Source organism: Mya arenaria, chromosome 2 (genome assembly GCF_026914265.1).
Source record: "Mya arenaria isolate MELC-2E11 chromosome 2, ASM2691426v1".
Taxonomy (NCBI): Eukaryota; Metazoa; Mollusca; class Bivalvia; order Myida; family Myidae; genus Mya; species Mya arenaria.
The window spans coordinates 44,487,543-44,514,170 of NC_069123.1; the positions used below are offsets into that span (position 1 = coordinate 44,487,543).

At 35.2% G+C, this 26,628-nt stretch overlaps 1 protein-coding gene across 2 annotated transcripts; it reads left to right on the plus strand.

Moving 5' to 3' along the window:
• LOC128209711 (tubulin-specific chaperone D-like) lies at positions 1-26,594 on the plus strand. 2 transcript variants are annotated; one of them, XM_052913884.1, is made up of 36 exons: positions 1-170; positions 1,699-1,749; positions 1,994-2,091; positions 2,482-2,583; positions 2,957-3,103; positions 3,476-3,614; positions 4,072-4,167; positions 4,529-4,661; positions 5,265-5,413; positions 6,043-6,103; positions 8,100-8,206; positions 8,357-8,419; positions 8,799-8,955; positions 9,385-9,472; positions 9,698-9,783; positions 10,047-10,127; positions 10,656-10,729; positions 11,001-11,118; positions 11,485-11,545; positions 12,062-12,116; positions 12,677-12,739; positions 13,105-13,160; positions 13,592-13,673; positions 14,145-14,199; positions 14,319-14,474; positions 14,874-15,014; positions 15,413-15,496; positions 15,879-15,980; positions 16,953-17,006; positions 20,984-21,122; positions 21,499-21,620; positions 22,209-22,286; positions 23,004-23,093; positions 23,705-23,792; positions 24,356-24,465; positions 25,458-26,594. In XM_052913884.1, exons 1-36 carry the CDS (start codon positions 2-4, stop codon positions 25,690-25,692), a joined length of 3,690 nt encoding a protein of 1,229 aa, XP_052769844.1. In that variant the 5' UTR covers position 1; the 3' UTR covers positions 25,693-26,594. The 2 variants fall into 2 exon arrangements, with proteins under 2 accessions (XP_052769844.1, XP_052769851.1); XM_052913891.1 differs by having other exon boundaries at positions 25,030-25,542.
• The last annotated feature ends 34 nt before the right edge of the window (positions 26,595-26,628 follow it).

A 26,628-nucleotide genomic window follows, 5' to 3' on the forward strand; every position in this document is an offset into this window, starting at 1 on the left:
CATGGCCGCCGATGAAAGCAACCAAGAAGACGATGGCATGGTTCCCATTGGTTTGGGATGCGCCAACGAAGAATTCAAAGAAGTTTTGGAAGTAAAAGAGCTGTTGGATAGCCTGCCCAATGTTTACAATGATCAAATTGCAATGGAAACGGTATTGGAGCGGTTTACATGTATGTTTACCCTTTAATGAGTCATCAGTATTTTTATGATTTAGGAATTTACAAGTTTTACCAATAATAAGACGTATTGTTATAAAAAAAGAACATCTTTAAGAGTGTCTATTCCAAATTTTGTTAAATAGCATTGAGTATCAATGTCGAATTGTGACTCTTCTACTTACTCTTAAACAGGTTTGTGCAAAAAACAAGGTGTTAGAAAAATATTGAAATTGTATTAAATGAAGTATTCTAGGTTTGAAATAGATAATAAAGGTTTATATTCATAATTTACAATGGATGTGCAAAGCTGTTTTGCACAAAACAAGCATTTAATGCAGTTTTTACCATTCCAATAGAACGAAAATAGACTGACACATACAACAATTATGCAAAGCGGAATAACTCGATCCAATAGTAATAACTTGGCCACCACTAACAAGCTTCAAGATAGTAAATACAATCGTATCAACTTGGCCATGGCCGAAATGTTCCGATTGTTGTAAAAATGTGAACTGCAGCCTTGTAGATGCCCTTCATGTATCAGGGCTCTCACTAGGCTGAAAATTTTGGGAGAAGTCACTTCACCCGAAGTGACTTCTCCCTTCAGTCAAATAAGGGAGAAGTGGGGAGACTTTAGGGAGAAGTGATACTTTTCTTAACACCTGATACAAAAACTATACCATACCACACACCTCAGTTTATATTCACATTCATATTGATTGCTTTAACTACATGAAATGTTCATAAAACCTTGCCCATTATCGTCTGTTTCAAAAGCAACAATGTTTAATATATCTTGCGTTGTTTGTTCAATACACATCATTTTTTTTAAACTTGATTTTTCATAATTATGTCACCTTTTCTGTCATATTCTAACTTTGATCAGGGCCTTCTCAATGTACATTCTGATGGGTTAACTTTCAATAGCTACACCTACTCGGGATGTTTTGGTAATTGGATGACACGCCGAATTATCGGATTATGAGATGACCAAATTTTATGACTGGTTAATTGGGATGTTTTGACTAATAATGGGACAGTGGCCAAATACTCGCTGATTAACAGGTTAAAAAGTGCTTAAATTGTCGGCGAAGTCAATGTTGCTTTGATGATACAAATGGGCGAAGTCTGGGAATTTTAGGCGACCACTTCCCCCATGTCGCCCCCTCGCGAGAGCCCTGTGTATATATCGATATGTTTTGACAGAATGAAATGAAAAAAAAAACCCTGTCAAACTCATAATTATTTGTTGGATATTTATTTTTTGTGTACAGAACTAATATAATATTACATTATCTGGTAATATTTCTTATTTTTATGATATTTTTTAGACGCAATATGCTTTAACCCGGAATCCTGATCGGAATAACTACCCACTTTTTATACAAAACAATTTGTACATGAAGGATTTGCCATATCAGAAATCGTAAAAAAATCCGTCAACGTACAAATATTTGGACTGACTTAATGGAAGCAGTGTAAAACATTTAAAGTAGGCATACTTCTACATCATGCATATGTTTTCTTACATTATTTTCAGTTATCATTGATCAGTACCAGGAGCAGCCACATCTTATTGATCCACACCTTGGTATGAATCATTTTGTGAGCTTGTGAAATAGTGAGGTATTGGTGTAGCACTCACTGGTTTTGTCAATGTGATTTGTGCCAGAGATATGCAAAAACTTAAATGTTGGGAACACCTTTAAGTCCATTATACCTTATAAAATGACTTACCAGTAATGTCATTGAATTGATTGTGATATGTTGCTCAGAATTCACTTGCAATAGTTTTGAAAAAAACGTGTTTGCTCATACCCTTTTTAATTTTTCAGAGATGTTGATGAATAAGCTCTTGACCATTGGAAGAAATATGAACTCCCCACCAGCCCTGCAGAACCTTGCATTTAAATGTCTATATTTGATCACAAAGGTGAATTAATGTTATTTTTTAAAAGGATGTTTAGCTTGTCTGGTTTTGTAAGGTAAAAAAGTTGAGGTATAGGCATAGCCTTTGTGTCAGCATCATTGCCTTGGTCATTATTGAAAAGTTTGAGATATTCATATGAAACATTCTACACATTTTGCAGCAGCCAATGTGCATATGTTTAGCAAGTCCCATACCTCTGGCTGTAATAAATGATTGTGTATGCCCTGGTTTTACTGGTAAAATAAACCAATGTTTGCATTCGCTTTCCCAGTGATAAAGTTAACCTTGTTTAATGAGAGACCTTCCTTTCATATAAAACAGTGTGTACATGTGCATTATGATTTGTTCCTGTAAATAAAGTTCTTATAAAACAAACTTAATACAATGCCACAGATGCGAGGATCGAAGGTTGTGGTCCGCCTGTTTCCCCACGAGGTCGTTGATGTGGAACCAGTGCTGGCTCTACTCTACAAACAAGACCCGAAAGACTTTGAGGTAGCATTCTTGAGTCCTTGCATATCAACATTGGCCTTTTGTCAATGCTGTATTGCATGACTGTTGAAATGGATGGAATGTAAATAATCTTGAAATTCTTCTGCAGTTCCACCTAGAAAAGCATTAAGCTCTTTACTGTTACTGCTTTTTTCCCATGTTCGAACTATTAAAATAAAATCATTTGTAAATGTAAGCACAATATTTCCAATATTTGATAAGGGTTTTTATTAGATAAAAGATCAAGCATGTTAAATTTATTTCTCATACCTTCAATTCATTCATGTATTCTAAACTTTTTTTGATGGTCTTGTTACTGTCACTTGAAACTATCAATGTTTTATTGAAGACTTTGAAACTTGTCTGATACTTCTAGGCTGCTGAGACTCGATACATCCTCCTGTTGTGGTTATCCATGGCATGTATGATCCCATTTGACCTTGTAAGGCTTGACAGTAACGTCGTACAGGAGAGCGGGGACATGAGACTGCCAGTCATGGACCGAATATATAACATTGCCATGGTATTCATATTGAAGAAAGGAAATGATGGGAAAAAATTTAATCATTGCATTTTCTTTTAGCACATTTAATTATTTTGTTTACATACATGAATTCTTGAAAGATTACTTGTTAGGTATCAGGTGTCCATTTAGGTGTCTGTCTCACCTAGGCTTTAACTTTGCATATTTTCTTATTGCCTCTAATTATTAACACTAGCAGTTTTTGTAACACAGGTACATTGTAGTTAAGAGCTTTTTGTAAGATTATATTTGTTTTTTTCCATTTAATATAAACTTGTACCAGTAATACATGTAGAAGTTCATTTAAACTTGAACAGGGTGATCAAATTCTTTTATCATAATATTTGACCATCATATTTTACACATATGCAGGAATACCTGACAGTTGTGGATAAATCACGCAATGCCGCAGCCTATCTCATGTCTCGATTCATGACCCGACCTGACGTAAAGAAAAGAAAACTTACTGAGTTCATGGACTGGGCACTGAAATTCATTGAGAATGCAGAATGTAAGTTTAGAGCATTCACAAAGTAAGCACTGGTCTTGAAAAATACTTGAATGTGATAACAATCATTAAAAAGTACTTGAACTTCATAGCAATTCTTGAAAAATACTTTCATTGGAAGCATATCTTGAAAAGTATTTTGAATTTGAAAGCTATAATTGAAAAATACTGATAATAGCAATTTTTGAAAAAATGTTGATAGGAATATTGAAAAGTACCTTAAAACAGTAATAAAATCACATGATATTTGTTCCCTTTAAACAAAATTTGATTGAGTCCATAGCCTTTGTGTTCTGTGAATAAATCTTTTACTTGTAAGAATTGTCTATCAAAATTCATGACAAAGTTATGACAAAATTTAATTATAAAATTTTTAAGAAGAAAGGGCACTGATATTTTTGGTAAATTATAAAGGTACCATTAATTTATTGACCACCACTCATATTTTGTCCCATTGTAGACATCACAATGACCGGAGCTGATAGTCTTACTGGGGTTTTAACTACAATCGGCTTGATGTTCAAACACGGGAAAAGGGAGGACCTGTTGCAATATGGTATGTTACAGTGCATTCTGACGGTGGTTTGCTTAAGACTAATCTTTAGTTGATCTTTTTCACAAGGAAAAAGGTTAGGTATTGTTGAAGCTGTACTGTTGTTCATACTGTCTTTGTACTGTTGCAGTTGCCTTGCTTAACTTTCAGGTCAGCCATAATTCGATAATTACACAAATTCTTTTGACTTGGATTGTCAATACACAGACATGCCAACAAGATTTATTTAATTACACATTGGTAATATATTATAACATGAGTTGTTGCATCCACTTCCAGTTCACTTGTAAAAAAACATTTTATCAGACTTATTGTTGCCAATAGTTTTTCAAACCTGGACGGAAATTTATGATTTGTGTTTTAGCTCCCACAGTCCTTGAGAAAGTAGTACGCCAAAATCTATATGAGTGTAACAATAACCGTCTGCGGAAGTATGGGGTGAAGGTAGTACAGAGACTGGGAACTACTTTTCTGCCCAGCAGGGTCGCCAAGTGGAGGTATGTAACAAATCTACTTGTGATATTTGAAAAAGTAGTCCTTTCAAATATGGAATGTAACCATGATTGCCTGCGAAGTCATTCAGGGACTGGGTAATTATATCCAGCTGAGCAGAATTGCCAAGAGGATGTTTTTCCAGGGTTAACTCAAATCATACAGGGTTTTTACTATTTTAGATATATATATATTGAATACAACAGGGCGCATCTAGATGCAACGATACCTCAGAAAAAAGGTTATATCCCCAAAAGAATATGTTTTTAGACTAGGCAAAGTCTCTGAGATGTTAAAATTATTTTAACCATATTTCATTCTCATTTCTTCAAATTGTTTAATAAATGAAAAGGCATTAGCGCTGCCCATTTAGTAGTTTAAGGTCTGTTCCATTTAAAGTTAAATCCTACTCCTACACTTAGTTTATTTAGCATCACTTTAAGTTTTCAGTACTTATAGTGAAGTCAATATTTTGGAAAATATTTCTCCTATAAAATACATTGTTTTAAAGTCATTTAAGTAATTAAACACCCTATTTACCTTTTTGGGATTTTCAAACTTTCACCCATAAGTTTATTGATCATTTACTGTAATTTGACCTCTCACAGGTACCAGCGAGGCTGTCGCTCCATCGCAGATAACCTACAGCTAAGCAAGGAAGCTGTGAAGGAGCGCATTGCCATGGAAACGACCAATGGCAATGAAGAAGATGATGATGAAGATTATGATATTCCTGAAGAAATGGAAGAAGTTATTGGTTAGTGGTGTATTTAGAAATTTCACAAACAAGTTTGGGTGTCCTTTGAAAAGACCCTTGGTTATGAGAAATAGAAAGAGAAAGAAGAGTATGATATTCATGAGGAGGTCGTTGGTCAGTGATGTAGTTGGTTTGTTTATTTGGAAATGTCTGTATTTAGTTAAGAAATGGGTTCCTATGGAAACAGCTCTGGCAAAAAGAAGGAGGAAGTGTATGATATATCCTAGAAAAAATGAGATCATAGGTGGAGAAAGTGGTTGAGATGCATGTGTGCTAGGGGTTTCATGTTCTGAATCAGCAAGGTTCAATAGTTTGAGCAGGTGTATGTTTATGACAGGTTATTTGTGGAATATTTGTAAATTTAGGAATGCAATATCATTAATCAAGAAGGTTCAAGAAATTTATATAAGTATAAGTATTTTTGAAGACGTAAATTAAAGGCACTTTATAGGTTGCATTATCTTGTTAAGCTCAACCCATACTGTGCGCCATTAAAGAAATGGCAAATTCATGTACATATAAAATTGATTTTTCATTTTTGTATTGGTTTTATTACTCATGTACATATATAAGTTAAAATTCTTGTTGTATAACATATGTTTGCATGTTTAAATTTTGATCCACTTTAGAAATGCTGCTCACATCACTGAAAGACAAAGACACCATTGTAAGATGGTCGGCCGCAAAAGGGTATGTATGATGTTTGAGGAGAAACAACATTTTTGGTGACTTTCTGTATTTTGCATTAATTGTACCACAGTCGAAACTCGTTGGCTGGATATCTCATGGCTCGATATCCTCGTTGGCTTGAACCAGAATTTTTTTATGCCCCGAAGGTGGGCATATTAAAATCGCACCGTCCGTGTGTCCGGCTCAATAACTCGTGTCTTGGCTGTAACTTTTCCTTGTATAGACAGATTTTAAAATAACTTGCCACATGTGTTCGGCATACCAAGACGACATGTCGCGTGCAAGACCCGTGTCCTTACCTCTTAGGTCAAGGTCACACTTAGGTGTTTATTCACAATGGAATGCTGCATATAAGGACATAGAGTATAGGTTGTCGTGTCCGGACTGTTAATTTCCCTTGTATGGACAGATTTTAAAATTACTTGCCACATGTGTTCGGCATACCAAGACGACGTGTTGCGTGCAAGACCCGTGTCCCTACCTCTAAGGTCATGGTCACACTTAGTGTTTATTCACAATGGAATGCTGCATATAAAGACATAGAGTATAGGTTGTCGTGTCCGGGCTGTAACTTTCCCTTGTGAGGACAGATTTTAAAATAACTTGCCACATGTGTCTGACATACCAAGACGACGTGTCGCGTGTAAGACCCGTTTTCCTACCTCTAAGGTCAAGGTCACACTAAGTGTTTATTCACAATGGAGTGCTGCATATAAGGACATAGAGTATAGGTTGTCGTGTCCGTGGTGTAACTTTCCCTTGTTAACTCTATGTTCATATTAGGGTCGATATTTCTCCACGCTCGATGTCATTTTCACGGTCCCAAGTAAGAATTTCACACTTTGTTTTGTTTGCTTGGGTTGATGTCATTTTCGCGGGTTCAGTTTAGAATCTCACACCTTGATTAATTTGCTTGTCTTCATTTAGCACAAGACGCTAATCGATAAAAATTGCTTGAATTTATTATAAGTATTATCAATTTAAATGGTTTAACAGTTTGAATAAACATGCCATCACCTTTAGTTCTGTCTCTAATTGTTATCCATGTATAAATTTCAATGCATTTCGATATAACTTATAAGCTATGTTTGTGTTACTCACTGTTTAAAATATCGAATGTTGGATCGAATAAGTGATGTTACAAACTTTACGATGTGTAACCAAATCCAATAGATACCAATAATTAACATGGTAAACAAGACTTTTTGTTACAAATAAAAAAAAAAACATTCTGTAATTTCTCTTTGCTCGATATTCTCGAGGCTCGAAGTATTTTCAGCGGTCCCTAGAATATCTAGCCATCAAGTTTCGACTGTATGCAGTTTAAAATAACACATGTAGTCCTATTATTTAATAGAATTGATGCATTCATACTGAAGGCAGGGCAACTGGTTGTTCATATTTTCTTTCATATTGAGTTTAATGCCATTTTGTCTTTGGCCATTATGAAGTTGGACGTTTCAGGCCATGATTACTTATGCGTTTAAAGACATTATGACTTTGTGCGTTTAAGTCCATTATGAAATTGTGCGTTTAAGGTTGTTATGTCTGTGTTTTTAAGGCCATTATAACATTGTACATTTAATGCCATTTTGACAATGTGTGTTTAAAGACATCATTATATCACAGGACTTCCTCTCAAGGAACTAGCATGCAAGGTTGAAATGTCAATGTTGGAAATCTTGAATCTAAAATTCTAGAACTTGATCTACGGCAGGATAGGCAGATCGTCTATGCAAAGAACTAGAGTTTAACAGTCATTGTTGGAACTCATTTAATTTTCTATAAAGTACTTAATCTACTACTCGATCAGCATGGCGTCTACAGAAGGAATCTGGGTTTAAGGGTCACTGTTGGATTTCATTGATCTTTAATTATAGAGCTGAAGGATCAATATGTTGTCAACCAAACAAACTAGCAGACAAGTATCAAGTGTCATTGTTTGAATTCAAATTGTTTGAATCAATCTTTAATTATAGTACTTAATCTTCCGCAGTATTGGTCGTATCACAGGGCGTCTACCCAAGGAACTAGCAGATGAGGTTGTGGGGTCATTGTTAGAGCTCTTCAATCTCCAAGAGTCAGATGGAGCGTGGCATGGGGGTATGATTTCATGCCATTGTAAAATATGCCATTTTCACCTGGGTTTTGAGTTTAGTCTAACTTTTATTCACACAGTTCTCATTTTTCTGAAGAGTTTCAGGTGTCATACTGCCTGTCAGCTTGTATCAAAGGTTAACAATTATTTTCTAGGCTGTCTAGCCTTGGCAGAGCTTGGAAGGAGAGGACTCTTGCTCCCTGTCAGACTTCCAGATGGTGAGTAATTAAAGACGTTGTGTTGGAAAAATTTGTGCAGATTATTGAACATCATTGACTATCAAGTTATTTGTGATATGAGTCTTCATTTGTTCTTATGTACAAAGGTAATCGAAAAATTGCAACAGTTTTAATCCCTTAGATCAATCTTTATTGGATCAGTTGATCAAACAGTTAATAGATTTTGGAATAGGGCAGACTTATTAAATAATAAAAGTGGAAAATATTTTTCACTTGTGCAATAGTATATGCAAGAATTTTCAAATAACTAACTTATAGTTTTAATTTATTCAACATTTACCTACCTTTTTTTGCTCATCTTTATAGATTTTTTCTTGCATTCTTAAAGAATCTTAACACAACATTTGTTCATTCTCAGTGGTGCCTATAGTCCTGAAGGCATTGGCCTATGATGAGAGACGTGGGACTTACTCGGTTGGTGCCCATGTTCGGGATGCAGCTTGTTACGTTTGCTGGGCATTTGCTCGGGCTTATGAACCAAAGGAGATTGCTAAATATGTCAACCAAATTGCGTGGTATGCACTTGAATAAACTTATTTCCCAGTCATGGTGTCACGCTTTAGCCGCAATGTTAATCTTGTTTGAAAACTTGGCTACAACATCGCTAAAACTTGACAAAATGTAAACTGGAAATTCAACCAGGCACAATGTGGCATCTGGCCAAAACTTGAAAATCATAAGGGTCAGAAACGGTACACATTGGCTCAAAAAACAAGATATTATGATTTGGGCATTAATAGGAAGGAATAAATGCATGTTTTTGTGAACAGAACAGTACATCGAACAAGGAAAAAAGATGATCTCATGAAAACTTTCTTAATTCTTCTTTTTGAAAACAAGTCTCAAATTCAATGATTAACATGATACCAATACACTCATGTACATGAACAATAATTATCATAATGCTAGCGTATCGAGTTATAAATTACCATGTTTTGTTTCAGCTCTCTGCTTATCGCATCCATATTTGATCGGGAAGTGAATGTGAGACGCGCGGCATCAGCAGCTTTCCAGGAGAATGTTGGCAGACAGGTGAGCTGCTGATATGTCTTAGATTGTGAATTATATACATCTACACTTAAGTCTTGTTCCTTTTTCGGATGATAGCGTATGGTTAAAAAAATGATATAGAGATTTTGGACAGGAGGCTGTTGGGATCTAGGATGAGAATTTAAAAAAGCATTATGTCGCCTAAGCGCCCATATGAATAATAGAATGTAACAAAAAATAACCATGCGACTCATTCATTCATTGAAGGGTACGTTCCCACATGGCATTGACATACTCACCAAGGCGGACTACTACGCTGTTGGAAACAGAACACATTGTTATCTAGATGTCAGGTGAGGGCAGTGTTTTATACATTATTTTTTAATGCTGATGGTGAGTGCTATTTCATAATATAATTAAATGAAAATGTCAAATGAATTACCTGTTTGTTTTGAAAATACATAAAAGTTTTCTGTTTCATTTGTTTAATTAAAGGAAATTTGATGTATTAAAATATTCTTATGATATTGATAGTGAGTAGTTTTTTAATTATTGGATTGAGTTGAATTGAAGTTGCCAAAGAGAAAACAAGATTATTTTAATAAACTGCTTTCAGTGTGTACATAGCTGAGTTCTCAGAATACACAGAAGCACTGATAAACCATCTGGCTGATGTCAAAGTACACCACTGGGACAGGTAATGTCAATATATTTGTTGATGTAGAACAGAATGAAATTATTATCATTATGTTTTCAGTTTGCATTGAATCTGCAAAGAAAGAAAGTTGATCTATGGTCTTAGCCTTGGCATTGTTATTGGCATTATCATCGATGTAGTTCAAAACCTTGGCTTTACTTCAAAAATTGTTCTTAGATATTTTGAATAAATCTTGGTACACATGTTGCCAGTTGCAATATGCACATGGACTGCAAGGTCAATCACTCTGGCTTTAATAGTTTATCAGTCAGGCCCATTTTTCGACTAAAAAACAACTTACTAATGTCAACTTTTGCTCCGCAGCTTTTTGTTGATGAAATTGGATAAGCATCCAATACCCAACATCCCGGGTAATCAGTGCCTTTGTGTTTTTACCCTTGTAAACAGATTGATGATAGTTTCTTGTTCACTGGTTACATCGATATTTTACAAATGTCGGCCTATCTTGCATTTTAACTTAGTTCTCATTATAATAGAGGGATAATGTATTCTCCATTTCATTTCCAGTATCATACGAGAGTTGACAGCTAAGGCTCTACATAACCTCACGGAAAAGTTGCCAGAACACATGGCAAAGACAGGTAGCTGTTTCCCTTTCATTAACATTCCTTTTTTATTTTTGCAATGAGTTTCTTTTTATGATATCTGAAGGAAAGAAACCAGAATGATATTTGAGACCCCTTCATCTTGTGAATAAATTGTCTTTTTTTGTGTATGTGGTTTAATATATTTGTTTGTGTATGGATTATAAGCTGAGCAATAGGCCTTGGATAATATTTTCATAAGAAAATTAAAAGACATTTACCCATGTTGTTACATTTATGTTTTATCCTTTTATACATCATAATTCAGTGTTGCCGCAGCTGTTGACCCACACAACGGGCCTTGACCTTCACTCACGACATGGCACAATATTGGCGGTTGCAGAAATCACACACGCCCTTAGTTCTGTGGCAGAGCAAAAGAACAAGTAAGTACCATTGATGTAAATGTACTTAAATTTGTTAGATATAAACATATTGTGGTTGCATGTCACATGTATATGTAAATGCAGTAAGTGTTGAACTATTCAAATATTACAATTCACATTTGATTGCAAAAAATTCAATGTTGTGCTGAAGAAGAATTTGGCTGCTAAATGACACATTGTGTGTGCATGTGTATATAATTGATAAACAAATATAAATACACACCCTGTGCCTGTATGCTCTGCGTTTGGGTGTTTGAATTAATAAACAAATATAAAAAAGCATAGAATTCTTATTATGTCTCATTTAGAATTGTATGTGTATGTATTGATTTGTAATCTATGTGAAAAAAAATTCAAATCTTACAGAACCATTGTTGATATGATTGATAAAGGCATCATAGAAGACATAAAAGGCATTGCTGCCAAGGTAGGTACAACACTTTACATGTAGGTGCATGAAATCGTGTTTCCTTGTATTCCAGTTAGATGGGGACATTTATTGTTGCAGACTTGCCATTTTGCATAAAAACAAAACCAATATCATCCATAGATGGCTGAATCAACCAAGTATGGTGAAACAGTGAACATTTTCCACCCTTTCTGGTCAATATGGCCACCTTTGTAACTGACTGTTATTCATGGTTGACCTAATCACTACAATTTAAAAGTCAGTACTAATTAAAGTATTGTGGTTTTAAAAGATTTTTATGAACATGTATTTTAATTATTGAATTTTCAATTGATTTAACAGAAACTCATAGTTTACTGATATTGCCATTCCTTTTATTGTCACCATTTGTATATGAGTTATTAAATCTTGTTGAAGCTTCAAGATGCCAAATTATTCAGAGGTCTTGGGGATAATTGTATATGAACTTCTGTATGAATTATATGAGGAAAATTGTATATGAATTTGTATATGAACTATTCAATCTTGTTGTAGCTTCAAGATGCCAAATTATTCAGAGGTCTTGGAGGAGAACTAATGAGAAAAGCAGGTATGTTGCATGATTTTTTATGCTACCATAGTTAAATAACTTTTTTTATCAGCTTTATGTCACAGTGTTGACATGCTCAGGTATGTTAGTTATCTGGGCAAGTAAGCTCAGTTGAAAGAGCACCTTACTTGCATGCATGGGGTCATGGGTTTGGTCCCTAGCCTGGCTGCATACTTTTCTGAGCCTGCAACAATTTTATTGGAAATATATGTATGTTGAAAAATTAAATGCCAGAAGAGGAAGATGTATATTATATTTCAGGGTTCATGCTTGTTATCTACTATATTTGGTATAAATAGTACCTTTTCAGTTTAAAGATAACAATATTATGTAGAGGATAATTGTTGTTTTCAGTGTGAGATCGTAATATATTTCCCAGAGTTAGCATCAAAAGTTTCATGAGTGACAGATTGCAAAACAGGTTAAATTTTTATTACAGTGAAAAAATCAAATTGATATTTTCACTGTATGAAAGAGTGAAATATCATTTTTGTATGAACGAGATGAATCATGTTGTTGATCACTTAAAATGTAATTGCCATGAACAACTCATATTACAGTTGCCTGTCTGGTGGAGAAGTGTTCGTTAGCCAAGATGCCATACCATAAAGGCCCTGTTATAGGTATTTACGATTGCCTATGTTTATGGTTCAATAATGAAATGTTGAAAAGTAAATATAAAGTTATGGATGGAGAATTTTACCTCAATTGTCTTTAATTGATAGATACGAGTCTTAGGGATTGCACCACAAGTTCATTTAAATTATCATGCTTTTCTTAAGAAACAAAACAAATGATTGTCAGTCCTTGATATGTTAACTTTATGCCACAAAACTTGAAATTGTGGTAAATAATATTTTCCTTTGTTTACAAGTAGTTAAAGAGCATGGTTAAATTAATTGATCACTTGTCAATAATTTCCTGATAAACATATATATTTAAGTATTACCCAGGTAGTTACCATTAAGGTTTCCTTTCAATGTTTTAGATACATGGCAGGAAATTCTTGACGACTGCTGGAATCATGTTGAACCTGATATACATGTAAGTTACTGGTCTTTATTACTGAGTTAATTTTATTAGCCAGGAACCTGTTTCAGTAAAGATTGTAAGGCTTGAGATTGTAAATTTCCAGGCATAAACCCGTATTTAGCAACTGCGTTTCAATATAAATACTTTTAAAATTATATATCATCTTGTTTCTGCCTGTATCTTTTTGGGTGTCCCAACACTCTTAATCAGAGTAAGGTTTAACACTAAGATTTTTGAAACACTGCCCAGATGATTTTTAATCAGTAGACCATATTATTTAATGACATGCAGTTTCTGAATTCATGCACAATGGTGTAATGGAAATGTTTTTATCATATGATTGAAGATGATTTTTAAGTATAATTTTAAAGCATTACATACAGAGACACAATAATTATGAGACAAATAAACTGCAACCTTATTCTCCAATATTTGCACACCAGATGGCAGCATTATCGGCCATCCAGCCGCTATGTAACGAGTATTACCAAATCTCACCGGGAGCTGCCGATCACCGCATACAAGGTAAGAGTTCATTTCTTTACGAAGTTGACAATAGCATATGTATACTCTTTTCTACTGTTTATCATGGTAAACAAGTGTTTCTTTTTACTGAAAATGGGCCCCATTCACAATCTCAATAGTTTATTTTCCCACAAAAATTGGACTCAAAATTCCCCCCCCCCCCCAAAAAAAAAATCTAAAAAATCTCAACTCTTGACAAGTTATATTTAAATGCTTATCGCTTAAAAACCTTCAAATTCTGTATCTTGAAGTGTGTTTGCTTTGTTTAATAGTTTGAAATATATTATAAAAATGAACAATTTAAGGCATTCTGTTGCTATTTTCACAGCTATATTCACAAAAGGTGGAAAAAAACACTGAAGTATTATGTTGAATTAAGTCGATCACAAAATTTACCACATTATCAATATCAGTTTTGTTATTTTTAATTTATTTAATAAATACTTTATTGGTGTTGAATGTGTGTTTCAGAAATGATGATAGAAAAGTATCTAAGGCAGTTGAGAGCATCCCAAGAAATTACAAGGTAAGACTGCTCATTCCTAACCACTTTTATTTTGAACATTCTAAGCAGAACTGAAATGTTGTGTTCATATCTGATTGTGTTCCTTACCTGTATGACTCATGTGTGTACATGGATTTCAGACAGGGTCACAGTCTTGCCCTTGGAGCCCTGCCAGAGTTCATGTTGCGAGGCAAGCTGCGCCCTGTCCTGGCAGGACTTATCCAGGCAACACAGATTACGGACAAGGACCAAAAATGGGCAGAGGGTCGGAGAGATGCCCTCAAGGCCATTACGAGGTAAGAAAAACATAAAAATGAATGGGCCACATAATGTTGTTTAGTGTGCATATCCTACTCTGTAATATACATCTTTTAACTGCTCCTGTCTCTCCCTCTATTTCAAGGATTTATCTCATGTCTTGTACATATTTATTAAACTTTAAGAAAAAATCCCAATTCAATGAGAACAGAAAAGAGAAAAATACAATTGTTTTGTGTAATTTTCAATTCTGTAGAGTGTATACTATTGTAAGCATTGTTTTTTATTACATTTAAATTACTATATACTAGTTTCTTTCGTTATTTATCAGTTAAGTTTCACTGCTCATGATTTCTGTAAACCTATCTGACATAAATACTGGTTAAACCAAAATTCATAGAGATTCAAATTTAAAACTGAGCAAACACCCATTTCAGTGTGTGTAAGACGGTAGGTGTGGTTCGAGACGGTGACCAGACACAGGTAATATGCTCAGGAAACGTGGGACAGGTTTACGAGGCATTGCTTGTTGCGATGAAGGACTACACGCTCGACAGCCGAGGAGATGTTGGTGCCTGGTAAGTAAACTTCTGGAAATATGTTACATGTTTGTTTTAAATAATAAGTAGTTTCAAGTCCTCTAGCCAATTAAAGTTTTAGATCAGTGGGTTGTTCAAGCAAGAATCATAGGAGCATTTTGAACGTAGGTGAAATGATCGGCAGTGCAAGACTTAGTTGAAAATCTTTCCTATTTATAAAAAAACACCTAGGATTCTTAAAAAATAAAATATTTAGATGCCATTAAAATGGGGATTATAGTAATTTCATAGTATGTCCATAATAGGAGCATTTGTCAATTTCTCATTCCAAATGACTTTACTATTGACAATAATTGAACCTACAGCTATCCCTATGACAAGACTGATCATTGTTTTAACTTAATTAAAATGTTGACACTTCTTGTATATGTAACCAGGGTTCGTGAAGCAAGCATGACAGGTCTGCAGGAATTGACCTCTCTTGCTGTGAATTCCAGTCCTGACATTATTAAGCCTGGAGTGTAAGTGTTACAAGTAGTTAAAAAGCTAAATTTGTAATTTTCACTGTTCATCGTTGCGAAACAAAGCAGATGATTGTCTTAATCCGATGATTGTAATCTTGTGATTTTTATTGGGGTGTCATCAACAGACAATAAATTGGTCAGTCGAATACCGTATATTTAATATTACTGATTCTGACTCGCTTTTTTCTGAATTTCTTACAGCTTCGTTTTAATTTTCCCGTCTTGTGAGCAGGGAAATACGGTAGTCTTGATAAAGTTTTCCTTTCAATGTCTTAGATACATGGCAGGAAATTATTGATTCCTGATGACTGCTGGTATCATGTATAACCTGTTACTCTTATATTTATAATACAATGTAAATGTTTTTGGTATTTTGCAGGTGTGAACATGTTATGTGTAGCCTCGTTCAGCAATGTTGTGAGAAAATCGACAGAACTCGTGCACATGCTGGAAATGTGTTTTCAGCACTACTCTACCATGAGTAAGCACCCACATTCACCTTCTGTATGGTGGTATCAATAATATATTGATAATGGCCATGTTAAGTGCTGGCCATGTTAACTGCTGGTCATAATAAACACTGGTCATTGTACTACTGGTATGTTAACTGCTGGTCATTGTAACTGGTTGCAATGCTAACTGCTGGTCATGTTAACTGCTAGTCATGTTAACCTCTGGTGAAGATAATTACTGACCATGTAACCTGCTGATCATGTTAACTGCTGGTCATTGTAACTTCTGGCCATGTTAACTACTGTCCATGTTAACAATTGGTCACATGTTATCTGCTGGTCATGTTAACAACTGGTCTTATTAAATGGTGACCATGTGACATGCTGCTCATGTTAACTGCTGGTTATGTTAACTGCTGGTTATGTAAACTGCTGGTTATGTAAACTTACGGCCATGCTAACTGCTAGCCTTGTTAACATGCAGAGTCAGAGCCAGAAGTTATCATGACCAGAAGGGTCATATTAACTTTTGCCATATTAACTGCTAACCATGTTAACTACTATTCATGTTAACTGCTGACTATATTAGCCACTGGTATTTTTAACCATGGTCATATTAGCTGCTGATTTCTGTTAACATCTGGTCTATTAATTGCTTGCCATAATAACGGCTGGCAATGTTAACTGGTAGTCATCTTATATGCTTTTTGCTGTTATGTCAAAATCACTCCTCCTAGTAGTTCTTTAGCCAAGATTATTGTTTGACTAAATGTATTCAGGTATTTCCTTTTAACAAGCCGCTAATGTGTATGTAATTGTTCTTTTCGAAAGGATTCATGCAATACTCTTGTTTTGTTTCTTTTAATTATAAAGGTTTACAGAAAGATTCAAATACATGGTAGAAATTGATCAGTTTTGAAAGTTTACTGTTTTATTTTCCAAGTTACATAATTTGGAACAACTGTGTTCAATTCACTTATGTTTCATTGAAAATCTTTCAGACCATCAATACCACACATACCAAATAGAGAAGAACTCCAAGCAATATTTACAAAGTAAGTTTATTTTGATGTATCGCCATTATTTTTGCTTGCCTGTTTTTAGGTCACCTGTCACATAGTGACAAGGTGAGCTTTTGTGATCACAATTTGTCCGGCGTCCGTCCGTCCGTAAACTTTTACTTTAAACGACATCTCCTCATAAACCGCTTAGCCAATTTCATCCAAACTTCACAGGAATGTTCCTTGGGTGGTCCCCATGAAAATTGTTCAAAGAATTGAAATCCATGCAGAACTCTGGTTGCCATGGCAATGGAAAGGAAAAACTTTAAAAATCTTCTTCTCCCAAACCACAAGGCTTAGGCCGTTGATATATGGTAGGTAGGATCACCAAATGGTCCTCTACCAAGATTGTTCAAATTATGGCCCTTGGGTCAAAATTGGCCCCGCCCCGGGGGGTCATGGGTTTTCTCTAAAAAACTTAAAAAATCTTCTCCTCTGAACTTACTTGGCCTAGAGCTTAGATATTTGTCATGATTCATCGTCTAGTGGACCTCTACAAAGTTTGTTCAAATTATGGCCCTGGGGTCAATATTGGCCCCGCCCCGGGGGGTCATGGGTATGCTCTATATGTTTATAGTTAAAACTTCAAAAATCTTCTCCTCTGAACTAACTTGGACTAGAGCTTAGATATTTGGCATGATTCATCGTCTAGTGGACCTCTACAAAGATTGTTCAAATTATGGCCTTGGGGTCAAAATTGGCCCCGCCCCGGGGGGTCATGGGTTTTCTCTATATGTTTGTAGTGAAAACTTCAAAAATCTTCTCCTTTGAACTTACTTGGACTAGAGCTTAGATATTTGGCATGATTCATCGTCTAGTGGACCTCTACAAAGATTGTTCAAATTATGGCCTTGAGGTCAAAATTGGCCCGCCCCGGGGGGTTAGGGTATTCTCTATATGTTTATAGTGAAAACTTCAAAAATCTTCTCCTTTGAAATTACTTGGACTAGAGCTTAGATATTTGGCATGATTCATCGTCAAGTGGACCTCTACAAAGATTGTTCAAATTATGGCCTTGGGGTCAAAATTGGCCCCCCCCCCCGGGGTGGTCATGGGTTTTCTCTATATGTTTATATAAAAAAAAATCAAAAATCTCCTCTGAACTTACGTTGCTTAGAGCTTAGATATTTGGCTTGATTCATCGTCTAGTGGACCTCTACAAAGATTGTTCAAATTATGGCCTTGGGGTCAAAATTGGCCCCGCCCCCTTGGGGGGTCATGGGTTTTCTCTATATGTTTATAGTGAAAACTTCAAAAATCATCTCCTCTGAACTTACGTGGCTTAGAGCTTAGATATTTGGCATGATTCATCGTCTAGTTGACCTCTACAAAGTTTGTTCAAATTATGGCCCTGGGGTCAAAATTAACCACACCCCGGGGCCTTAGATATTTGGCATGATTCATTGTCTAGTGGACCTTTACAAAGATTGTTCAAATTATGGCCCTGGGGTCAAAATTGGCCACACCCCGGGGCTGATGGGTTTTCTCTATATTTGTTATAGTGAAAACTTAAAAAATCTTCTCCGAACTCACAAAGACAAGTAACGTCTTAATTTAAACTGGATAACATATTTAGTACACATACCAATTTTCAATATGGGCCACATACAACAATTAATAACAAATATACATATATAGATACACACGTAAAATCATGTAGTGACAAGAGCTTAGATATTTGGCATGATATATCATCTAGTTGACTTGTACCAATATTGTTCAATCTTTGGCCCTGGGGTCAAAAAATGGCACCACCCGGGCGGTCATGGGTTTCCTTATATATGTATATGATGAAAATTTATAAAATATTCTTCTCCGAAACCAAAAGGCGAAGGCCTTAGATATTTGGTATGAAGCATTGTTTATCGGACCACTATTAAGATTGTTCAAACTTTAGCCCTGGGGTCAAAATTGGCCACGCCCCGTGTTCATAGGCTTAGGTTTTCAATATTTTTATATAGTCTTATATAATAAAACTTTAAAAATCCTCTTCTCCAAAATATAAGACCTAGAGCTTTCATATTTGGTATATAGTGTTACCTAGTGGACCTACACCAAAGGTATTCAAATTATTGCCCTGGGGTCAAATTGGCCTTGCTCAGGGGTCATTTGTTTTTACATTGTCTTGTCACTGTAACATCTTTTCCTCTGAAAGTAAAGGTCAGAATGACTCCATACTTGATATGTAGCATCCTTACATGGTCCTCTCTCAACTTTGTTCAAATGGTTTTGTTTGGCCCCTTTTAGGGGTCACCAGAGCAAAAAATAGAAAAACCTTTAAACAACTTGATCTTATTAACTGCTTGATGGATCTTTAAGTCTGAAGCATCCTAGCATGGGCCTCTGTCAGGTCTTTTAAAATAATTTTGTTTGGCCCCTTTTAAGGGCCACCAGAGCTAAAATTAGTAAAAAAAACATAACATTTTCTTCGCATGAACCCCTTGATAGATCTTCAGCAAATTTGGTTTGAAGTGTCCTTGCATGGACCTCTCTTAAATTTGTTCACATAATTTTGTTTGGCCCGGTTGCCATGGCAACCTAAAGGAAAATGTCAACAATTGGTTATAATCATCTTCTTCTCCTAAACCGCTTTGACAATTTTGATGAAACTTCATAGGAATGATCCTTAGTTGGTGCTTTTTCAAAATTGTTCAAAGAAATTAATTCCATGTAGAACTCTGGTTGACATGGCAACCTAAAGGAAAAGTGTCAACAATTGGTTACAATCATCTTCTTCTCCTAAACTGCTTGGACAATTTTGATGAAACTTCATAGGAATGATCCTTGGTTGGTGCTTTTTCAAAAAAATTAATTCCATGCAGAACTCTGGTTGCCATGGCAACCTGAAGGAAAATATAGGCCGTCGTGTCCGCGCTGTGACTTTCTCTTATATGGACAGATTTTAAAATGACTTGCCATATGTTTTCGACATACCAAGACAACGTGTCGTGTGCAAGACCCATGTCCCTACCTCTAAGGTGAAAGATACACTAAGTGTTTATTCACAATGGAATGCTGAATATGAGGACATAAAGAGTGTTGGCTGTCATTTAGTTTGATTGTGTGTTTTTTCTATGCTCAGAGGCAATTGAATATAACTTGCAATATGTATTTGACACATAAAGGCAAGATCAACTTTTTATGTACTTGTTCATAGATCAATGTCACATTGGGGGGCATTTGTCGCATACTTTGACAGCTCTTGTTCAATATTCTTTGAGAAACAAGCTATATTAATAACAAAGGTTAAACTCTTTTACTCAGGTGAGCGATTTAGGGCCATCATGGCCCTCTTGTTTCAGGAATTTGAGATACTGTTAAAGCATTTGTGTTGTTGTCAATGGCATTTGGATTGAATTTAACAAGATAACATGCCAATAAACATTGTGACCGTGTTTGGTAAAGATACATATGAAATTCTCGAGTTAGAGAGCAAACAACCTAGTGTGATGATACAAGAAGACGCTGCCGTCACAGATGTCAGTGCCAGACTATATGATCCTTGTATATCTGCCATGCTGTTTGCATGAAACTTAATACACTTTTTAACAAAGATAATCCACTTATCAGATCAGTGGCAAAGTAAACCACAGTTGTGGAATTGTGTCCATTGAATGACTCAGGAAAACAGGTGTTGGTTTGTATCCAAGTTGAGGTGCTCTTAGTTTATATGTGTTGTTTATGTATGTTGTTTATGTATGTCATTAACAAATGGTAATGATTACCCAAATGGTTCAAAGCACAAATTTTGCAGTGCCATATTCAAATAATAATAGATGTCTTTGAAAACCAAACAAATGAATATCTAATTTTATTGTCACAAAATGTACCAGCATCCAAGTGAGCTATGGAAATTGTTAGGCTCAATTTTGCTTTGCATTATAAAAGTTCTGTGTATGTGTTTTAGTTTTCCATATTCCATATACTGCTGGCTAAATGAGGTACATTATCATATGCTTAATTTCTTTCAGAGATGTATGTAAAAGCTTGAACTGGGCCGCGCCATGTGACACATTCCCGCTATTTACACAGCTCATCAAATACCCAACTTACACATACAGCGTAATTCTTGGACTCGCCGTCAGCGTTGGTGGTATCACAGGCTTCTTGGTACTATATATTTGTATTCTTATATCGATACTGTCTGGGTTATGATAGGCTTAATTTTCAAGTTGCCATAGAATTTCTAAATTGTTTATTTGTAAAAAGATGTTGTGTATATGGCCATAGAAATCATTGATGTTTCATCTTCCCAGTCAGTTACATTTATAGATACAAGTCTTGATGGGGTGAATTATGGGATCAGGCATGGTTGGCAAATCTTTTTGTCTCTGACATGTTTAATAATTTTTTGAGTTGCTACTGAGATCAAACAGCACTATTGTTCTTCGTGCATTCATTTTTGATGTTGAAATATATTTGTTTCCTTTGTGTAAATGAAACTTCTCCAATACAAAAATTCCACATGTGTATTTATCCCCCCTAGGTTAAGCACTCTAGTGCAGCATTGCACTCATACCTGAGGAATGTGGCTAAGGATATTCCAGAGATGACCCGAATCACATCCACTATCACTAAAGTGTTCAAGGACTATCAGAAGGTGGACAGGTAGGGGTTTGGGCCGTTTATTTTTCAATATCCATTGGTCTGTTTCTCTGGCAACCAGAATTTGGCATGTTGTAGAATAAATTGAACTACTTTGATAAAGTTTGATAGGAATATTCCAGTGATGTTGGTTTGAAAATCCATGTAGTTTAGGTGATATTTTTAGGAGTTTTCACAATAGTTTGCATTCACGTAACGTCTGTGTTTTTAGCTTATCTGTTTTTCAATTGTTTTTTACGGTATTCTGATAGCAGTAAAAGGGACATCACTTTGATGTTAGCCATAACTTAAATCCATTTATAATTTTTAAATAAACCTTTGTATTCATGTTGCCACAGACAACATGCACATGTATAGTATGAACCATACCTTGTTTAATTAAGTGTTTAGTTTTGTTCAACTAAGAAAAATACCTAAACAATTTCCCACCGTGGCACTCTTGTTTTCCTTTTTTTCACATGGATTATGTTTAAAATCATGTCAGGAAACTTCAAGCACCTGTATTGGGACTTGGTTAAATAAATAGCAAAGAAAAAATAAGTTTGTAGTGTTTGACTCTAATATTTTAATTGCATGATTGTATTGTTCCAGGGTCTCATTGCCAATGCTCAAGATGTTGGACCAGCTGTTATCTAAAGGCTGTTTTGATTCTCTCATCCAAGAAGAAAGGTATACAATTAATTAACTATATCATTCACAGAATTCAGGAGAGTTTGAGCCGGATTGGATCTGTTCGGTTCCATAAACATGAGAGGTTTTAGTCTCTTTGATAATTTTTTTCATGTTCAATGTTTGGTCTGTTATAACAGTAAAGTTTTGCTTAAATTGATTATTTACAAACATGAAAGATCTATTAAAATCTATTAAAACATAGATTAATGGCTTATACAAAAGAGGTAAAAAAAGGACTGAAATGTTTGCATTTATTTCATATTCCATTAAGAAGCTAGAGCTTTTAAAATCAGAAAGTTTGCTGTTTTGACCATGCATTAAAGATTTCAGTAACAGAAAATGGCTTAAAAATCGGTCTGATTTTATTTAAACTTTTTAAAACTTTTGTCCAAAATGAGTCAGTATAAAATGTAATGCACAAACCTTACTTGTTCGTCACACATTCTTAAATTCCCCAATTAACATACTGACACAGCCCGAGCTAATCTGCTAGTATGATAATTCAATATCTGTTAATTGTCAGTCCAAAACTGTGCTAGATCACAGGGGATTATTAAGCTGATAATCTAGAAGCTGTTAAGTAACTCACAGTACCATTTACTGTTTTCCAAGGCACCTTTTTGAACAGCTGTTCACTACCCTTAATAGTGATCAACTGTCAGCTAAGCGTGTGCTGTACTCCTTAACTCTGACCTCCCATCCATATGCTTTTAGCCATCCATTCCCATTGGAAATGTTCAAGCTGGTGAGGACGGAGTTGATGCGCTGCGGGGACCCACAGAAACTCCTTGCAAGTGCTGATGTGTAAGTAGACCGGGTTTGATTTCAGAATCTTTCTGTTTCATCATCATTTAAATAAAACAAAGGGCAGTCTATGCCTCTTAAAGAGCCCTGCCTTCATTTTATTTCCTGAGTTTGATTAGTTGATTAGTTTCCTAGAACACTTTGACAAACCTGTTTCCAAAACCATGTTTTGACATTGCTCCATCAGGCAGCGGTTTTGTGAGAAGGTTTGTCGAAGTGTTTTTAGAAACTAAACTCTCAATCAAACTCTAGTAACAGACTTAAGGCGGGGCTATGTAAGCGGCATAGACTATGCTATGTTTCATTTGAAATGGTGAATAAATAGTAAAGTTATCTTTGTTGAAGTCTTTATTTGAAGCAAAACATTGCCTTCCGACGTATCCTTTATGACATAATTTGCCATGTGGTATAAACACAATGATAATATGTGTTGGGAAGTGGGAAGGTGGTGTTTTCCTTAATTTTTTTTTTTTAATTTTGTTCTTTTTAATATGGCTTTACATCTATTTTGTATTTACCTTCAAACTTCAGTTTAGGTACAGTGGCTTCCTGTGTAGTGCTCTTCAATGATGTTTCCCATAAATAGGAGCAAATCTGAACTTAAATTGCAGGTACTGTGACTTGTTGCAGTTCCCTGGTGAGGTGAGGAGAATGTGCCTCTCCAACCTGTGTATCTTCCTGTGCCACAGATTCCCCAGGGTGGGTATATACTACTTTAGTTATGTAACAGGGAAGGGATATACTTCTTTATAGTTAAAATACTTTTACTTCTACCTTATACTACTAGTTATATAAATGCTTAACTTCTTTGTATTCCTATGTCACAGAATCCCAAAGTTGGTTATATACTACTGAAGTGCCACTTAAATGCTTCACCTCTGTGTGTTCCTTTGTCACAGATGATTACCCAAGATGGGTATACACTTCTTAAGTTATGTAAATGCTTGTGTTCCTGAGGCACGACTTCCTTAATGTGTGTTCCTTTGTAGTGGTGTTCACTTTTAAGATTCTTAATATGATGGTCAACAAGCTGTATTTAGTCGTAGGCGCATATGACGGCATTGCTGTAGAAAAAACTGGAAGAACCCTTGACAGTATTCAGTTAAATACTGTGACATTTTGGGTGTACACTTTCCAGATTTGTAAGACAACGGCCAACAAATGTAGCAGCTCCTGGTCACATAAGATGACATTTTTTTCCCCGAATGATGGAAGAATCCTTTGAGTTAAGTACTGTAACTTTGTGGGGTTTCATCTTCCAGATTCGTAAGACAACAGCCAACAAACTGTATGAGGTCCTGGTCACATATGACGACATTGCTCCGGAGGAAAACGTGGAGGAGCTCATGACAGTGCTCAGTGAAACACTGTGGTGAGTTGAATCTATTTTTGTTAAGAATTACATTATGAATTACAATCAAATGAGTGTATTGAAATTAAGGTCATGTTCTTGTATTATGTTTGTACATGTTATATTAAAAATAAGCTTGGTTCAGTGATCAGCTTTCAGCACATGCAAATATTCGTGTGTAGGTGCCAGTTCAAGTGTTTATAAGGATTCAGTTGGTAGAAGGCACCTTAGTTGTTGATTGAAATTATAGTTGTGCTTAGTTAAAAAAAAATATCAAGATGCTTTCTTCTGGCCTTTTTTAATGAGCAAGTACTTGTGTCTTCCAAGAAACAAATGAATTAAGGTAACATGTATACAGTTTGGTGAATTTTGTTGCCTGGTGACCCTATTTATTTTATTGGTATCATTTGAAAGTGTTTTGTGTGTTGGGAAAGGATATGGCAAAATTATACCAAAAAAATATGAATATGCTTTTTTGGCCTTGATCAGTTGCATGTAGGTCTTTTGAAATTATTCTATTGAGATATACAACTGAAAATAGGAACTGCAATTTTTTAATATAATTTTGTTTGGTCTTTTTTACAGTTATTAACAGTAAGCAATTTCCTGTCAACTGATGCACAGTTTATATTTGATCATCTGGCCCCAATTTCTGGAAACTTCGTAAGTCCCTTATAACAGGATTAAGCTAATCCCACTATTTCTTTTTGTCTTTAATTCGCGTAATATAAACATCATTTAGAGTTATTCAACCTTAAATAGGATTTTTTTTTATGGATATCACAAATAACCATATTTCATTTACCAAATCACATTTTAGTATGTGTTTTGACTATTTGAAATAAGCTACTTAAGCCTGTTAAGCTTAAGAAGTTTCAAGAAAATCGGGGCCAGGCATCAATATTAAACATTGACCAATAAAATGACATGTTTATTTGAACATCAAATATCCAAGTCAGAAAACAGTTGTCTTTACCGCAAATCAACTACTTTACAACTGTTTTATTTTGCAGGGATGAAGAAATAGAGAAGATTAAGCCAGTTAGGAACAATGTCTGTGTTCTGTTGAATGTGCCCGTCCCTGTACCACTGAAAAAGGCAAGTTCATGGCATTTTCTTAAAAAAAAAAATGCAATCAATTTTTTTGGACAAATGATGATACCCCCAAAACTTAAGAGGTTATCTACATATATCTACTTCTTAATCCACTCCCAACCTTCGTGTGATCTACTCCCAACCTTCGTGTGATCTACTCCCAACCTTCGTGTGATCTACTCCCAACCTTCATGTGATCTACTCCCAACCTTCATGTGATCTACTCCCAACCTTCGTGTGATCTACTCCCAACCTTCGTGTGATCTACTCCCAACCTTCGTGTGATCTACTCCCAACCTTCATGTGATCTACTCCCAACCTTCGTGTGATCTACTCCCAACCTTCGTGTTAAGTTGAGGGACCTGGGCCATGTTGATTTATAGTTATTAATGGAAACCAACAGACTGACAAATAGACAGACTGTCAAACATCAGTGTCATGTAGAATGGGAATATTGAATGCACAAATAGTCAATTACAATGCTATAATGGTACTTATGAGTGTTCGGTTTAATTTCAACATCTTTTTCATGTTCTTTTATTTCAACTTAAATACAATGAATAGTTAATTGCAATTGTATAAATTGATATATTAATATTTTTTTCTTTCTCAATTACAGAAAGAAGATTCTGGTAATGGCAGTTAGTTTTTGGATGCCACAATGAACATTTGGTTTCAAAGGATGGAAAGTGCACAGTCTGCTTTTGTCAGATGCACATTTTTATATGTGTAGTAGGAAAACAAAAAAATCCAATGTTGCTTTAGAAAGTAATTCTGTAAACTTCTAATTTTATGTGTTTAATAAGTGATACTTCTTTATGTTTAATAAGTGATACTTCTTTAAATCATGTAGAATGTATACGCCCTTAAAGATATATTGACCTTGAACAATGATAACTTATTGCTATAGAACAGTTTTAGTTTATTGACAAATAAAAGTATTACTGTTGTCAGACCTGACATGATTATTTATGTGGTTGCTTTTGCCTGTGATAGCTTTTACAAATGATATGCACACATTCTGCATTCTTAGTAATAAATGTTTTGTAAATTTAGTTTGTTTGTTAATTTAGTTTGTTTGTTTACTTT

What these genes read in the sequence shown, in the direction of transcription:
- LOC128209711 (XM_052913884.1), top strand. Translation starts at nt 2, where the DNA reads ATGGCCGCCGATGAAAGCAACCAAGAAGACGATGGCATGGTTCCCATT. An exon ending in GGAGGACCTGTTGCAATATG is followed by an intron (nt 4,168 to 4,528) that starts GTATGTTACAGT and finishes TTTGTGTTTTAG; the next exon opens with CTCCCACAGTCCTTGAGAAA. An exon ending in CCCTGTCAGACTTCCAGATG is followed by an intron (nt 8,420 to 8,798) that starts GTGAGTAATTAA and finishes GTTCATTCTCAG; the next exon opens with TGGTGCCTATAGTCCTGAAG.